Raw genomic sequence first — 17,415 nt, forward strand, 5'->3', positions numbered from 1 at the left:
AAAAGAAAGGCAAAAAAGCGCTTCCAATGCAGGGGTGCGGGATGGCCGAGGCAGCACAGAGTGGGCGAGAGTGGTTGGGTGGTCGGGCAAGAAGAGGGCGAAGGTAAGGAAGTGTGAGTACGTCGACTCAACTGCCCTCCTCTGCTGTCTCCTCTCCCCCCTCTCTCTCACCAGCGCCGCATCGTCGGCGGGTTCAGTCCCCCTCCGTCACATAAACGTCAGAGGCAAGCAAAGCAAACGGTAGCCGAGAGCACAGGCGTAAGGGTTGGCGTGCGTATCGAGGCGTACACGTCGTGCGCTGCATTCGCCACGGGGCGTCTTGCTCTCTGGACGCAGCGTCGCCGAAGGGGAAGGCCCTTGCGCGAGTACGCAGCGACCGCTGTCGGATGGCGGATGTTCTCGAGCGCGAGGAGGGACATGGAAGCGACTCTCACGAGACTGCTGCCCCTTTGAAGCCCCCCAGCACCAGGCGCTCATGCACATTATCTGTGGGGATGCGCCAGGGCTTCCCGCCTCACCCTTCCTCTCTGCTTCTCCTCTGTGACGAATCTCTCTTCATCCACACCCTTGCCATCGCTTCTTTTTTGTTTTTCTTTGCTTCCCAACCGCCCCTTGGTTCCGCCAACTCGCACGACACGCCGTACGGCATCCACGTCCCCGAGCGCTGCGCCACAGTCTTTTTCTTCACGCACATATCGACAAAGCCGCGTCTGCTACTCCACTCAGGCAATACATGCATTCCTGCCTACGCTCCCTCGCTCTTGGTGCACTCTCCATCAAGCCACACTCGGGCGCTCATCAGCGCAGGCCTCTCTCAAACAAGCGCGCATCATTTTCTCACTACCTCTTTTTCTCTGGCACCCGCTCCCGTTTTGCTTTTTTCTTTTTTTTTCGCAGGCGACAGCCATCCTTCATATAGTCGCCCGCTCCTCTCCACTCCCCTCCTCCCCCCTCGCGTTCTGCTCTGCTTCCTGTGGCACACGCGCCTGTAACTAATGGGAGCTCCTTCCTCTAAATTTTCTCGGAAGGTCGTTTTTTTTGCCAAGCCCTTCCCCATCACTGTCTTCCCTGCTCAGATCCGTTTTTTTTCTTAGGCATCCGTAAGGCTTTTTGTGGGCGCATTGTGTACGCTAACACGGAGACCGTACTCCAATCCACGTGGCAACGGATCACGAAAACTAGGAAGCGGTGTAGCAGATCGCTAACAACGTATGTGCTCTGGCGCCGGCTACTGTGTGTGTGTTGCTTATCACGGCTTGCAGCACAGCACCAAAGGAGTGGCTCGAAAATGACCTGCAAGGACGTACTACTATCTCTCTTGGAGGGAAGTGGGCAGGAGCATCTCGTGGATGCGTACGACACGCTGCCGCCATCGGAGCAGGAGACGCTGGCTGCTCAGATACAGTCGTACACTAATGCTCAGTGGCGGCACATGAGCGCCATTCTGCGAGACTGCCTTCACCGCCTCGAGCTGAGCAACGCATCCGCCGCCGCGCTAGGGGACGGCTCTGCAGCAGATGCCCCACGCATTGTGCCTCCGCCTGCAGACACCATTATCGACGTTGCGGCCCTCCTTGCTGAGAGGCCCAGTGAGCTGGAAGCGTTCCGGAGCGCTGGGATGCGCATCATTGCGAGTGGCGCAGGAGCAGTCCTGCTGATGGCGGGGGGAAGTGGCACCCGCCTTGGTGTGACCATCCCTAAAGGCATGTTCGAGTGCGATGCGCTCGTCAGCGGGCGCTCGCTCTTCGCGTACCACTGCGAGCGCATCCGCAAGATGGAGCAGATGGCTGCGATAGAGCTATCACCTCCCTCTGGCCCAGCACGTGCCGGTCGTGGGACGCTGCCATTGTTCGTTATGACTTCAGAGCAGAACGACGCCGCAACGCAACAGTTTTTTCGTGAGCATCATTTCTTTGGGCTGCAGCCCGATCAGGTATTCTTTTCTCGGCAAACCTCCCTCCCCTGCTACGATGAGACGACTGGGCGAGTGCTGATGGAGACGCGAGGAAAGATATGTCTCGCACCCGGCGGCAACGCGGGGGTCTACGAGTGTTTTGCCAGGGTCTCCTCCACGCTGTCCGGCGGCCAGAGTATCCTGGCGCAATTCGAAGCGAGGGGCGTGCGCTACGTTCAAATCGTGAGTGTGGACAACATACTCGCCCGGCTTGGCGATCCGTACTTTTTCGGCGTCGCCGTTGCGCGCCAAGCTGAGGTGGTCCTCAAGACAGTGCCCAAAATTTCAGCCACCGAGCGGGTTGGTGTGGTGGCGCAGGTCAACGGGGAGTGGAGTGTGGTCGAGTACACGGAGATCGGGGCTGAGCGGTCTGCCGCGATGGATAGGAGGACGGGGAAGCTTTTGCTAGATTGCGGCAACATCGCCTCTCATTGCTGTTCCATAGAGTTCATGGCGCTGATGGCGAAACACATGGAGACGAGCGCTTTCTATCACGCAGCCCGTAAGACCATTCCGACCATCAATGGTCCTGCACCAGCGATAAAGCTGGAGGCGTTCATCTTCGATGTGTTCCGCTACGCGAAGGATGTCCCAAGCCGAGGCGAGCGATCCAAGCGGTCCACGCTGCCGGATGCGTTGCAGATTATGCAGGTAGACCGCAGCTTGGAGTTTGCGCCGATTAAAAATGCCGACGGCGCTGCAGCGGACACGCCCACCACAGCCGCCCAAATGCTCTTGCAGCTGCACACCAAGTGGGTCACGCAGGCCATTTCAGCGTCTCCGGAGACGCCAGCGGAGGCTGCAATGCACGCCTCAGGGGTTTACACGGCGCAGGAGCGCGCGAGGGCGCTGCAGCGACTCCGCGACGGGGAGTGCCGCTGGGAAATCTCTCCGCTTGTCTCATACGAGGGTGAGGGGCTCGAGGCGTACATGGAGCAGTTAATTTGTCGATCCGCCACTGGCAGCGGTGTCTTGAGCCTGGATGAGGCAACTATGAGTATGGCGAACATGTGACAGCGAGACTGGGGGGGGGCGGGTAAGAACGAGGTGTACTGTATCTCTCTGAGCATCATCAGCTGCGCGCCCCTTCCCCCACCGTTCCCGCTTTGCCTCCTTCTCTGCAGAGATCCTCGTTTGCGTTTCGCTGACTTTTCTACAGTGCCTTTCACATTTACTGTTCCCGCTCTTCTTGTACTTCAGCGGCAGTCATTAGCCTTGTCGCGGAACACACGGTCGGTTGCATCTGTGTCGCTGGTTGGCGCTGCCTTGGCGGCCGTTTCTTGCCAACACCAGTGAAGGCGCTGAAGGCTGGGCTCGTTGGCGCAACGCCTCCCTTCTTGACGTTTTGTGTATGTCTCTCTCTCCTCGCTTTCTATTGCGCGGCTCTGTTCTCCGCCCCCACTTTTTTTGCTGTTTTCACTGTGGCCTCTGTGTGGTGCGCCATGTCTGATTGCCCGGGTGAGATTCCCTAAGCGAAGCACACTTTTGGTGCACGTTGCAGCTCTCAGCCCATGATTGTGTGTGTGTGTGCACATCTCACTTGCGCCCTCTGGGCCTCCACCTCGATCGGTAATTGTCGCTCTCCTGTGCGCAGGCACCTGCCTATCCAGAACCCTTCTCCTCCAGACACGCCCACCCCCCTATCCCCAGGCAGCCGCGCTGTCCGGCGGCAGGCCCCCAGTATCGGAGAGGGTGGGCTCTGCCGGCTACCGCCGGCGTGGTGTAACACATGCAGAAAAACGCATCCAGAGAGCAGAAGGGCGCCGAGTGGCGGAGGGGAAGGGTTGCGGGGAGAGATGCATGGCGGTCGGCCGCGCGGTGCGTGCGCGCAGGATGTGCGAGGGGCGCTGCCGAGCTCGTTGTTGGAGAGCCCGACTTCCGCCAAGGTGCGCCAGAGGCGGGTGACGTGTAGTAGTACCTATACGCAGGGAGCAGGTCGGGCAAAACCTGCGCCTAAACACAAATTGTGGTTGCGTGCGACTGTAAAGTGTTTGAAGTTCGTCACGAAATCAGCGGTGACAGTTACATGGCGCCCGCGCACACTGACAGCGTTGCTGTTACAAGAGGGAGAGCGCATTCTGTGACTCTTCCAAGGCCACTCGTGCCCGATGCATGACGCACCGCAGTGCGTCTGTGGCCTTTTCACCTTAACGCTGGCCAACGAAATCGCTCACTGAAGCCTCCCTCTCTTCCACCACCCGAATCGTCTCTTTTTTTTCCTCTCCAAAACGCGGCATCATCGCACCCGTTCGTGGTGGCCGGGAGGCAATCTGCTCGGCTTCGCTTTTTCTCCTGTCCTTCACGCATCAGACTCGTTCTTGTGCGTGCCCCTCTCAGTCTTGTCAGCTCCTCTCTCCCCTCCCTTTCACAAGCTACGTTTTGCTGAATATGGTTGACCGACTGAAGCCCTCAGCGGGTGCGCTCGCCAGTCGCGACCGCGGTGGTGTGCGCCGCACTAGGAAAGGGGCCAACCTCAGTCGTAAGCAGGTGCTGGAGGCGCGGCGGAAGATATGGACGCAGAGGGAGTGCGCCATGAAGGAGGAGGCGAGGGCCGAAAAGAAGAAGCGGATGGCACAAATTCAAAAGCGGAAGAACAAGAAGAGCCATCATGTCTTTTACAGGAGGACACTGCACGCTGTTCAAGAGGGCCTGACAAGTGCCATCGAGACCCTCGGACAGAAGGTCAGTCCGCTTTCCCTCTTTATCAGCGCCTCCACTGCCCTGTCCAAGACACCAGAGCAGCGCCATGTGCCGTATATGCTGTCTATCATGGCGGCCTGCGTCCCGCAGCTGAAGCAAGGTGTCCTGTTGCATCAGCTGCAAGCGTGCTTCAGTCTTTGCGACCAGTTGATGGCAGAATACGGCACGAATAACACCCTCATTGCAGCGAAAGCGTTGAAGCTCGCTGTCGCGCTGCTTCTGTCCATCGAATCCCCGACCGCGGAGCAGCTGCGCCTGCTGGAGAAGCTGGGGCCCAGTAAGCTGCAGACGGAGACCATGAAGCTGTACCTTTCCAGCTTCCGCAAAGTGCTGGAGGCGAGCGCCCTCTGCACGAGCGACGGCGGAGGACCAGTACCACGCAAGGACCCAGTCTCGGCCCTCTACAGCCTCAATACTCGGCAGCGCTTCTTCTGCGCTGGCCTACCCATTTTCGTGCGGGTGTGTCTGCGCAACCTTTCCGAGGCCTCCGCCGCCGTCATGTCTGCTGTCCTGGCGGAGTTGAATCTTCTCTTTGACCGTGCGCTCTCTCCTTACATTGTCGAGTCCCAAGAGGGCCAGCGGTGCCTCGACGGGCTCTTGTCAGAGGAGCTCCTCTCGCTTCTGAAGCCGCTGTATCAGCAGTGCTGGGGAATGGCCGTGGAGCTGCTCGCGACCGTCTTCAAACGCATGAGCTACTTGAAGCGGGTGCAACCACCACCAGAGGAAGTCGGCAAAGCACGGGCTGAGTACGCGGCGAGTGTCGGCAACAGCAGCAGCGCAACGCAGAATGCCCTCGATCGCACGCGGACGTATATTGCCTTCACCGATCGCCTTCCATCTGTCCGGTTCCTTGTGAGAGTACTGAATAAGCTTCGCGTCATGGACGACTCCTCTCTCAATGCCAAGGTGGAACGCGCGCTCGTGGCATTGGGGTGCTGCATGTACATGCGCGAGTTCATCGAGCTGCTCGACTTCGACCCGCGCGGCGCGTACGAAGCGGAGATGAGTGTGGACAAGGATGCGGCGGAGCAGGCAGCTGCTCTCTGGTCACCGAGCTACCTGCTAAACGTGTGGCGCCGCACCTCCTCCCACGACTCGCTGCCATTTTTCATTGAGCACTTCTTCCCGAAGATTCAGTTTTGCAGCAAAATGGCGGTGATGGCCGAGAAGGAGCAGCGTGTCGAGGAGTTTACCCGGTGGTCGGCGCTGCAGGTCCAGTACTGGCGCGTCGCCGCTGGCTTCTGCCATTACCCGGTGGAGGTCACGCTCGAGTCATTCCGGGACCTGGCCAAGCAGCTTGTCGGGCTGCTATCGAGTGCCACCTTTGTGAGCACGAGTGCGTCTGCGATTCACGTGCTGTGCAGCGGCTACGATGCTCTCAGGCGTACCGAGCAGGATGACGATGACGACGACCTCGACGGCACGGAAGTCCTCCCTGACGACCTGCGAGGCGAAGTTCCCACGAGCAATGCGATGCAACGACAGCAGCGCCGACTTCGCAAAAACGCACTCGACGAGGATTTCTACGTCCTTTCTGTCACAGATCCCGGGTGGAACCCGCACCGTTACCACAACATCACCCAAGCGTATGCCCAGCGTGTGTGCGACACGATTTTCGCCAAGTTCAGCGCGAACATTATGCCGAAGCTGTGCAATACATTCGAAGCACACGATTCCACGGCCGTCCTGCTGGCGATCCAGAGCTTTTCAACAGTGTGCAGCAAGTCCGTCATGACAACCATTCTCGAGGGCATTCTCAACGTCAGCTCGAACATTGCAGCGCAGGCATCGAGCAGTGGTAGCAGCAGCAAGGGCGGAAACGCCCCGCTCACCTCCAAGCGCCGTGTAATTCTAGATATCGCGTGCGCCGTGGTGCCGCAACTGTCGTCGGAGCACGTCATGACCCTCTTTCAAGACATCATCGAGCCCGTCCTGATGGACCCAGCCCCGGAATCCCGACTGCTGCAGAAGAAAGCGTACAAGCTTCTCTACGCCATTTTTGAGCATCGCATCAAAGATATTTTTCCAGTGCTGCAGCGCATTCTGGGGCTTCTCTCCCTCAGCCGTCAGCACGTCACCATCTCAGGCTTAAAGATGCGCATACGCTGCCTATCCTGGGCTCTTGATGCATGCAAGATGTACTGCCCCGACGAGATGCTGCCCACCATCCGCTCGCTCGTAGGTGAGGTTGTTCTCTTCTCGCGAGAGCGCTCGCGCGAGACGCGGGCCATGGCAATGGAGGTTCTCGAGAAGATGCAGCGCTACATGACCGCCGCTGGTGCGCCGGTAAACTCACTGCTGCTTATGGTAATCGCCGGGCTCTCAGGGAAGACGCCGATGATGGTGTCCAGCGCAGTGGTGTGCATGGCGAAGGTGGTGTATTTGACGCACAACGACTTGCCCGAGTCGGACCTGGAGGCCGCCATGGCGGTCGGGTTCCGACTTATGGAGTCAAAGGAGGTCGAGGTGCGTACGGCCGCAGCCATCTTTGCTCGCATGGCCCTCAAACTGGCAAAGCGAAGCGCCGCCGTGAAGGCGGCTGTGGCGAAGGCGCTGCCGAAGCTGCTGTACGCCATTGCCCTCGTCACGTCCCAGTCGAGTGTGTCGAGCAACACGCGTATGCAGCTTCGCGTGCTTTTGGAAAAGTGCTTGAAGCGCTTCCCCATTGAGCAGATCGACCCTATCTTCCCACTTGGCAGCAAAAACTTCCTTCGCTACACGCAGAAGATGATGAAGCGCGAGGAGAAAAAGAGTGAGAGGGAGCTGAAGAAGCGCAAGGAGAAGCAGCAGAGCGAGTTCGACAAGCTGTTCCTGGGCGCCGCAATGAATGCAGGGCGCGAACAGGCTGCGGAGGAGGACTTGCTGGAGACGGGTGCACTGAGCAGCTTCGTGGCGAAGCACGCGGCGCCCGTTTTCCAGGGCTTCGGCGGCGCAGCGATGGCTGTCGGCGGTGATATGGACGACGAGGATGATGAGTACGACCAGATGGTGCTCGATTTCCAAAGCGACGGAAAGCTGCGCATCATTAGCAAAGAAGAGAAGCGAGCGGAGGAGGCGCACAAGGCCCGCCAGGCGATGGCTGAGCAGCTGCTGCGGCGCAGCAGCTGCCTCGTTACTGCGTCTGCACTGAACAGTGAAGCGAACGCGCGCCCAGGAAAGCGCTCGCGTGCAGAGGACGAGGACTTCGAGAATGAGGAGCTGACGCTGCGTTATGGTAGCCGCGTCACCGATGATGCAACCGAAAAGGCCACGGAAGCCTACAAAAAGGGCCGTAGACTCGTGGGCCCGAGTGCGCTGCAGGTGGCGCGCCTGCGTGACCAAAAAGCGGCAAAGCGCGAGATGAAGCGGCAGCGTGTAGAGGAAGACATTCACAAAGGTGACGAATTCTGTGGCACAGGGGACGGCGATGTGAAGCGCGGAAGCCTCGATCCTTTCGCCTATGTGCCGCTTAACCGTCGTTACATGAACCGCCGCAACGCGCGCCACGCGGTCCACCGATTCGAGGCTGTGGCCAACAAGCACTTGAAGGGTAACAAGGCAAAAGCAGCGAGGGAAGCAAAGGACAGGTGAGGCGATGGCCTGCCGTTCTTGTCACGCCGGTGTGCGCAGCGCTATGCGGGAAGGGGCGCCCTTTAGGGCTCTTTCTCTTGTTCCTCACCGCCCCTGCAGCTTCCTGCCCCTTCATCGGCTGAGTCGCGCTGCCACTGGACAACATTCATGCCTAAGAGAACGTGGCGTGCTCCGGCTCGTTTGCTCCACTGTGTTTCTGTGCCCGTTTAACAACAAACTGACCTAAGTATATTTGTAGCCCTCGCCCCTCTCTCTTTCTCTGCGCATGTGTATGTGGGGAGGGCGGGAAGTGGGGGAGGAGGGCGAGGCTGATCGCTTGTTTTTGGATTCTGGCGTCCGTTATGGCAGAAGAGCTCACCCAACTTTGGCGAAGTAATTGAAGAAATAACAACGTGGCATCTTCAAACGCGGAGGGCGCAAGGGCCGCCGCTCTCTTTCTCTCTCTCCCTCGCACACAACTCGCCCCTTTTTTTGTGCTGTACAGGGCGGCAGCTTGGCCCGCGCAGTAGTGAAAGTAGGGTGGTGGTGGATGGCGGGTGGGATGACACGCGCCTTGCAGGATCTCGGTACTTGCGCGACTGCACTTGGCATCACCATACACATGCGCCTCACGATTCCTCCCAAGATTGAAAGAGGGGTTGAAGGAGGTGAGGGGGTGAGGAGTGTGTGTGTGTGCGGGTGTATGTGAGGAGGAAGGGGATGATAAGGAGGGAGGTGGGGGGCGACGGTGACGGGCGGAGAGGAGCATTTAGCGAGGGAAGCGGCTGCCATAGGGCGGAGGAGAGGGGGCTGTGGCGGCACATGGGGGAAATAGGCGCGGCCCCTCTTCTCTCTTCGTTTGCAGAATCGTCTCAATCTCAGCACAGGTCAGCGCCCTATGCTGCTTGAGAGAGAAAAAGGGGCAGGGCATACGGCCGTGAATGAAGCGAAGCATCGATCTCTGTGCGACTGGCCACCTCCGAGTCCTTCCCGGTTCCTCTCCTCTTGAGCTCTGTCTCCGCCCCCGGCCACCTCCTCCCCCCATTGTGCTCAAAACATATTGGACCCCGTTGACGTCACCCCTGCGCACTCACCTCACGCCCGCTCGCTGTCGTTCGACGCCTCATCAGCACCACCGCCCGCACATATGCAAGCCGATGAGGGCGAAGATCTTCTCCTCTTTGCGTCCCCCGAGGGGGAGGGGGACATGCGGCGGTTACGGAAGCTCTTTCTCCCCCTCCCTGCGTCGCAAATAAACGCGCGTGCTCCCTCCTCTTCTCTACCTCCAACTGTGCTTCTCGGCGAATCTGCCCTTTCATGGGCCTCTCACTTCCTCCCCTCTCCCTTCGCCCCTCCCTCTCCGTCATCACGCCTCCCCTGTCCAGAAACCCAACGCAAAGAAAACGTTCCTCAAGGCGACAGCGCGTCTGCTTGTGCCTCGATTACTTCTGAGCAGGCACCAGCACTCTTCCATTCCCAACATGGAGGCATACAAGAAGCTCGAGGGGGTCTTCACGAAGGTCTATCGCCTGGACCACTTCCTCAGTCTTGGTGACTGGGACCTGAACACAAACATGCCCCCCAAGGGTGGGGACGCTCGCGGTGAGGCTATGGCGGTGCTGTCGGAGATTCGCTTCGGCTTCATCAGGGCACCAGAGATGAAGGATCTGATTGAGAGTGCCGCCAAGGGCAGTGAAGAACTGAGTGCGGTGCAGCGCGCGAACTTGCACGAGATGACGCGAGCGTGGAAGAGCGCCACTGCCTTGCCGGAAGAGTTTGTGGGCCGCAAGATGCGCCTCACAACACGTGCGCACGGCGTGTGGCGCGACAGTCGCGCAGCCAACGACTTCAGCAAATTTTTGCCAGTGCTGAAGGAGCTGGTGGCGCTCGCCCGGGAGGAGGGCACCTACCTTGCCGCCGGTACTTCCCTTTCTCCTTACGAGGCGCTCATGAATCAGTACGAGCCGGGTATCACGACGCAGAAGCTGGATGAGGTATACGCGAATGTGAAGTCGTGGCTGCCACAGCTGCTGAAAGACATTCTGCAGAAGCAGTCCGGCGACTCGGTGATGGAGTACTCGCGAACGTTTCCACGCGACAAGCAGGAGGCGATGTGCAGAGAGTTCATGAAGCTGTGGCACTTCGACACCGACGCTGGCCGCCTCGATGTGAGCGCCCACCCTTTCACGGGAATGACGAAGGAGGATTGCCGACTTACCACCAACTACGCTGAAGAGACGTTTGTGCAAAGCCTTTACGGCGTCATTCATGAGGGCGGTCATGGCATGTACGAGCAGAACTGCGGACCGCGCGAGCTCATCACACAGCCCGTGTGCAACGCGCGCTCGCTTGGCGTGCATGAGAGCCAAAGCCTTTTTGCGGAGTTTCAGATAGGCCATGCGACGGCCTTCATTGACTACCTCGCGACTCGCCTGCCCGATTTCTTCGAGGCGCAGCCGGCCTTTTCGAAGGAGAACATGCGCAAGGCGCTGCAGCGGGTGCAGCCTGGCTACATTCGCGTCGATGCGGATGAGGTGTGCTACCCGCTGCATGTGATCCTGCGCTACGAGATTGAGCGAGACCTGATGGAGGGAAAGATCGAGGCGGAAGATGTGCCACGCATATGGAACGAAAAGATGCAAGCATACTTGGGTCTCTCGACGGAGGGCCGCGACAATGTTGGGTGCCTGCAGGACGTGCACTGGTCCATGGGTTCCCTCGGCTACTTCCCCACATACTCGCTCGGTGCCATGTATGCAGCGCAGCTCATGGCAAGCATTCGAAAGGAGATGGGCGACGACCAGGTGGATCAGTGCCTCCGCACAGGTGAGCTCCGCCCTATCCTGGAGAAGCAGAAGAAAAAGATATGGGGCCACGGGTGTCTGTACGAGACAGACGACCTCATGACGCGGGCGACGGGCGAGACACTGAATCCAGAACACCTGCGCCGCCACTTGGAGGCGCGCTACCTGAAAGCTTGAGCTGAGCATGACTGCGTGAATCGTCGGCAGCCCACGCCGCCTCGGCATGTCTTGCGTCCCTGCTGTGCAATATCAGGATGCCCTCTTTTATTTTTTCTTCCAATACCCACCTCCTCCTCTTTCTCTTCCCTTTTGGCATTACTGGGCGCTGCATCCAAGGTGGTCGTGCACACCCACCAGTTGCCGCCTTGCGGTTCCCCAGCTAATGATAGTCTGAATCAGTGAACTAGTGTACGCGGATGCGCTCGAGCCATTGCCCACGGGAAGGCTTTAGGGCTGAGGTTGGGACTTGGTCACATGAGGAACAGACTGGAGCATCTCAGTGCGGCGCAACTCCTTCCATGAGGTTTACGAAGATGGAGAAGACTTGAAGTCATGCGAGCAACGCAACCATCATTCTAACTCGCTTTTTTTAAATTTTTATTTCTTCATGCTTGCTTGTGTCGTCAGCAGTCGTGATGGAAATTGTACGCTGCCCATCTTTGTCATTCGTGACGACGGAAAACGTCGCCGTGCGCGGCAACTCAGCTCCGGCCCGTCTCCGCCACTCTCTCTCTCTCGCTCGCTCTGTGTGTGTGTCTGGGGGGGGCCGAGGGCCGACCGCCCCCGCGCCCTGTCAAGTCCCCAGTCACCGCTGGTGGGGGGAGGGGGATAGCACAGGCTCGACATGGTGCACCGGAGGGGGCGACCACAGCGCTGCATCGCTGCGGCTGTCGGCGATCAGGGCCGCGATGGCGTGACTCCGAGCTCGCTTTGCCCACTGGTGCGGGGAGCGTGAGCGGCCCGAGGGGGGCGCGAGTGGGCGGGCGGCGTGGTAAGGAGCGGCCGCGAGGCGGACTGCGTGTGCAGAGGCTGAGGCCGTGGCTGTGCTCCGGCGGCTGCGCCTGTGTGGTGGTGTAAGGTGTGTCTACGCGGCTGCTTGGCGCCGCGCGGCGGGGCCTGCGAGGAGCTGGGGGAGGAGGGGGAGGTGTGATGGGGTGAGGGGGGGCTGCACGGCGGAGTTCAGTATCTATGGAAAGAGAGAGACCGAATATGTGAAGAGCCCATGGCTTCCTTTACGCCGCTCGTCTATCCACTTTGCTCTTTTTGTGAACGTTTTTCATGCCGCATGCATACGTATACATATGGCGTACACGTGCGTCATGGGAATTCTGTTCACCGCAATCACCGAAGGTGGAAGCAATAGAGTTGCTCGTGTCTCCGTCGGCCATCCGCGTCACACACACACACACACACGCAGACGTACAGTCATACACTCTTCGCTCGTCTTTTTCCTTCATTTTTTTCTCGGTTCTCTTCGTCCACTTGTTTCTGAAAGAGTTACGAGACGCTTGGCGTTTTTTTTTTGTTGGAAGACTTCGGGCCGTCGCTCGCTCTCTCTCGCTTTACGCTCGTGGGAGTCGAGCGAGTGGGTCTTAGCCGTCCTCTGCTTGGCCGCGTATCCACGGCATTTTCCTGGCCGCACGAATAGCAGTCTTGCTGACACTGCAAACGAAAAGAAAAAGTGTGCCACAATGGGAGAGTCCATCACTTTCGAAAAGGGGATGCTCGTGACGCCAAGCCATCCGATTATTCCATACATTGAAGGAGACGGCATCGGCAAGGAGATCACGGAGGTGGCCCATCGTGTTTTCGACGCTGCGGTCACGAAGGAGTATGGCGCCTCGCGGCAGATCTCGTGGTTAGAGGTGCTCGCTGGGGAGAAGGCGTTCGAGCAGAAAGGCACCTGGCTGCCGGCGGAGACGATCGAGGCATTCGATAAATACCGCATCGGTATGAAGGGTCCCCTCGCTACTCCGGTCGGTGAGGGGATCCGCTCGCTTAACGTGGTGCTGCGCCGCCAGCTGGATCTGTTCGTGTGCCAGCGTCCTGTTCGGTGGTTCACTGGCGTAGGTTCGCCTATCCGTCACCCAGAGTGGGTGGACATGGTTGTGTTCCGCGAAAATACAGAGGACATTTATTCAGGCATCGAGTGGGCCCAGGGCACCCCTGAGGCGGCGAAGTTTGCCGACTTCCTTCAGAAGGAGATGGGAGTGACAACGGTGCGTTTTCCAGAGACGAGCGCGTACGGTGTGAAGCCGGTTTCGCTTGAGGGAAGCGAGCGACTCGTACGTGCGGCCGTGCAGTACGCTATTGACCATCACCTTCCGTCCGTCACACTGGTGCACAAAGGTAACATCATGAAGTACACGGAAGGCGGCTTCAAGAAGTGGGGCTACAGCTTGGCGGAGCGTGAGTTCCCCGGGGCCGTCTTTACAATGATGCAGTACGATGCCATTCGGGCGAAAAGCGGCAAGGAGGCTGCCGAGGCGGCGCTGCGCGAGGCCACAGAGAGCGGCAAAGTTGTGGTAAAGGACTGCATCTGCGACGCCTTTCTGCAAAACACGATTCTACGGCCATTAGACTACAGCGTGATTGCGACATTGAACCTGAACGGCGACTACGTGTCGGACCAGCTGGCGGCGCTGGTCGGTGGCATTGGCATCGCCCCAGGAGCGAACATCAACTATGCGACGGGTCACGCCATTTTTGAGGCGACGCACGGAACCGCGCCGGACATTGCCGGGCAATGCAAAGCAAACCCCTCCTCGCTCATCTTGTCGGGGGCCATGATGTTTGACTACATGGGCTGGTCCGAGGTGTCGGCGCGCATCATCAACTCCCTTGAAATGGTCTTCCAAGCCAACATGGCAACAGGCGACCTCGCGCGGCAGATGACGGGTGCGAAGACGCTCTCGACCGCAGAATTTGGAGAGGAGCTCATCAAGAAGATCAAGGGCGATGGGGCGTAGGCAGAAGCGGCGCTGCCGTGCTCGCCACTCGAGTGGCACGCGAAGGAGGAATACGCTACCTTTTGGTTCAAGCCCAACCCCCCCTCCTAGCGATCCACTTCCCTCCCCCCTTCCCTTCACGCTGCACACCCTCGTGTGTCGCTGTTTCGCCTCTTGTTCTCCCGTTTCTCGCTGGGCCCCAATCTTCCCCCTCTCCATTGTCGGCCTTATAGCACCTTTAAATGAATCATCGAAGCCGTCTCCCGCCTCCTGTGTTTCGACACCGTGTTCGATCACGGCTGGTGTGCGCTGTGGGTCTTTGCTGCTGGGCTCTGCAGCGGGAAGCGACCTCTTACGCACCTAGCGCTTGTCTCCTGCACAGATGCCCAGCGCGCTTTTCATACGGTAAGCGTGTGCACGTGGATATTGGATGGTGCGTCGCTCTTTCCCTCTGTTCCTCCGTTTTCCCCTTCCTTGGTCGACCGGCATCAAAAAGGAATGCAGCGAGGGAAGGGCCGCACACGCGTACTTCAGCGTGAGTACACTTGCTTGTTCACAGCTTTCCTCCACCTCTCTCCCCTAACGATTGTAGCCCCTTACGTGAAGCGGGGGGGCTAGAGGCGCACACTTCTCCGCGTGCGTGGCTTCTCAGGGGTCCCGCGATGTCAATCGGTGGGGGTGAGCCACGAAGCCCCCTCCCCATTCCTCCTCCCACATGCTGAACCACCTTTGGTGGTGTAGCACACAGGGTTGATTGCGTACCTCAGGGAGAGCTCACATCGATGCATGCCGGCGGATGCCGCCTGCGATGGTGAGAACCGTCGCACAATCAATAGGCAGCGCGAAGTGTCGGCTCGACTGAAGGATAACGCAGGTCGCTCTCGCTGTGCTTACTAGTGTGTGGCTTCTGCGCCGCCCGAGGGAGATGCACGAGGGGTAGCCACCGTTATCACACAAACGGCTACACGGCGACCTGTAGAGGGGTGGATTGGCTGTGCAGCCATAAAGGCAGTGGCCTAGCTCAGGTTGACCGAGTCTGTATCTCGATTGAACACACCGCCCAAACGACTGCTACGCACAAGGTGGTGCATTTTGGGACCTTTGTGTAGGGCGGTGCGGACCTTGGCTTGGTCGTGTGTGCAGATTGCGTCCGTATTTGTGCGTGGTTGGGTGTGTGTGAATAGAGAGAAGGTATGACAGGAGAGTGGTAGAGTGGCGGTGATGTTCGATGACCGAATAAATGCGTTGATGTTTTTTTACAGGAAAGAAAAAGGTGCGAACGGAAACGCAAAGCCGTTTTCTAACGCCCTTTTTGTTGTTGACTGCGTATGGACGGGGTCTGCTGTACTGGCGGCTCCTTACACGTTTCTTTTGTGCCGCTCAAGTACCCCTCATGTTCTCTTGGGCGGACTCGTGCACGGCGTACGTAAAAGGTGCGTCGTCTGTGTACCCTCGCTGTGTGCATGCCTCCTCTTTCCCTCTGCGACGGCCTGCATCAGCGCTCGATTTTTTTTCCTGTGAGCTCGCCCAGCTTCACAGGGCAGAGCACGCACGCACATGTGCATCTGCACGTATTTCTTCGCCTCTACAACGCCCCTCCTGTGGAATGCGTTGGATCAGCGCGCGAAACGGGGTTGTATGAAACGCGTGCCCCCCACCCCCACCTCCACCCACTTCTCCGCGGTGTTTGAAGGGGACTTCAGACCTCCTTTCCTTGTTTGCTCTATCGTGGGCGCTGGCATCTCCATCCTGCCGTCGTCAGTGAGGGCGGGCCCATGTGAAGCTGATACGTAGATGATGGACGGAGAAGCTGCAGGTAGATTCGCGGGTGTGTGGAGAACAAGAAAGAGGTAGCGAGCCCGCGTGCGCGTCTCTGCCGCTGTTGCCGCGCACATTTGTGTTTGCGTGTGTGTGTGTCCGTCTTGGAATTGTATTGGCGCCGCTCATGGGCTAAAAATGTAAAAAAAGACTCTCTCCCAATTTCTTCATTTCCCCTTCTCTCTTTCTGCCTCTCTCTCTGTAGGCCCCTCATCGAGAGGGAGAGAAAGGGACGAGGACTGCAAAGGTGCCGAGACAGAGGCCGGGAGGGGTAAGATGGGCTACGATGCGCATAAAAAGGTCGGTTTCTCTTTCACAAAGCGCGCAGGCTTCGATGACTCGAGAGAAAAAAGGGTGCGCCTGCTTGTGGCTTCACAGGTGCACCTGAATCGGCTGAGGTACAGTCGCGGGCGCAGGGAGGAGAGGGGAGGAGTCACACATCGAAGATTCTTTAAGCTGCACGCCACAACACAACAAAATTCTTCCCTTTGTTGTGACATTTGCGTACTGGTCATTTCCTCTCCCTTTCTATCGTAGCGTTAGCGAGCACAGGAACAGGCCGCCTCCCTCCCACCCTGGTAGACCCCACGACCTGTTATCTCGTTGACAGACGCTCCAACTCGCCATGGTACAAGCTCCCACACATTCCCGCCACCGCCCCTCTGCCCCTCCCTCACCGGCGCATGTTTGCAAATTTGCACCGCTGATAGCGTAGTAAGTTGCATCTTTTTCCTCGTTGCCCCCGTCTCCTCTTCTTTTCCGCATGCACGAGCCAAACCGTCCGCCTACACTGACCCGCATCCCCCTCTGCTCTCCCTCCATGACGGTGCCGCCGCCTTCCGCGCCACACTCTCCTCATTTGGTTTGCCTGGCGCCCTTCCAATCGCCACGACCACTTGTTGCCCTGTATTCAGGTTTGACGCACGCCTGCGCACCTACAGGAAGACACTCCCGCGCATGCACCTCCGCCACTTCTCTCTCATTGTCACCATCTGCGGCTGCTTGTCAGATGAACATGCAGAGATGTTTGAGGCGCGGGTGAGCGACCAGCGAGCATAATCATGTGGAACGCGCTCACATTGAGCCGCAGCTGAGCTTTCTCGTCTGCAGATCTTGCGCGTCCGCGTATTCTGCACCCCCTTTTCGCCACCGAGCCTTTCCATCGACCGTCGCTGGCAAGCAAAGGTGTACATGAGGACAGCACTGATGCGTTGCACCGCGCATGCTCGACTGAAGAGCGATCTTTTTATCACACCCAGCCTCTACGCTTCTTTCCTGCGCATGTTGTGTGCTTGGAAGGCCTTGTCTGCTTTAAACTGCTGACAATGTCAGTTTGCTTGCGAACATGTGGGTGTGGGGGTCACAGCTTTGCAACGACTCTCATGGGAGAGCGCGCTCACAGTATGTCGATGATATGAGCCGCCCCAGCTCCTTTGTGTTGGGTACTGTTGAGGCTTGTACGCTGTGCACGCTTTCTTGTGACCTATACCGACACGCGGTGCTGTTGCGCTGACGTTGTTTTCCAAGATGGCTGCGCGCTGCACATCCGCTTTCTCCACGTCAGTTGGATTTATGGCCCTTGAGCTGTGAAGGCAACGCAGATTCTTGGACTGGAGGCAATGCATTGCTTCTTTGAATACAC

The 17,415-nt window shown here is 58.5% G+C and overlaps 4 protein-coding genes across 4 annotated transcripts; all 4 read left to right on the top strand.

The window, feature by feature from the left end:
* Positions 1-1,288: 1,288 nt before the first annotated feature.
* LSCM1_02759 (uncharacterized protein) lies at positions 1,289-2,968 on the top strand (the record flags this gene model as incomplete). The annotated part of the gene is made up of 1 exon (XM_067320334.1): positions 1,289-2,968. The coding sequence occupies one exon, from the start codon at positions 1,289-1,291 to the stop codon at positions 2,966-2,968; it is 1,680 nt and encodes a 559-aa protein (XP_067175709.1).
* Positions 2,969-4,342: 1,374 nt separating this feature from the next.
* Positions 4,343-8,224, top strand: LSCM1_02760 (uncharacterized protein; the record flags this gene model as incomplete). Its single annotated transcript, XM_067320335.1, has 1 exon — positions 4,343-8,224. The coding sequence occupies one exon, from the start codon at positions 4,343-4,345 to the stop codon at positions 8,222-8,224; it is 3,882 nt and encodes a 1,293-aa protein (XP_067175710.1).
* Positions 8,225-9,684: 1,460 nt separating this feature from the next.
* On the top strand, positions 9,685-11,184 carry LSCM1_02761 (uncharacterized protein; the record flags this gene model as incomplete). Its single annotated transcript, XM_067320336.1, has 1 exon — positions 9,685-11,184. The coding sequence occupies one exon, from the start codon at positions 9,685-9,687 to the stop codon at positions 11,182-11,184; it is 1,500 nt and encodes a 499-aa protein (XP_067175711.1).
* Positions 11,185-12,698: 1,514 nt separating this feature from the next.
* On the top strand, positions 12,699-13,976 carry LSCM1_02762 (uncharacterized protein; the record flags this gene model as incomplete). Its single annotated transcript, XM_067320337.1, has 1 exon — positions 12,699-13,976. The coding sequence occupies one exon, from the start codon at positions 12,699-12,701 to the stop codon at positions 13,974-13,976; it is 1,278 nt and encodes a 425-aa protein (XP_067175712.1).
* Between the last annotated feature and the right edge of the window lie 3,439 nt (positions 13,977-17,415).

Source organism: Leishmania martiniquensis, chromosome 33 (genome assembly GCF_017916325.1).
Source record: "Leishmania martiniquensis isolate LSCM1 chromosome 33, whole genome shotgun sequence".
Taxonomy (NCBI): domain Eukaryota; phylum Euglenozoa; class Kinetoplastea; order Trypanosomatida; family Trypanosomatidae; genus Leishmania; species Leishmania martiniquensis.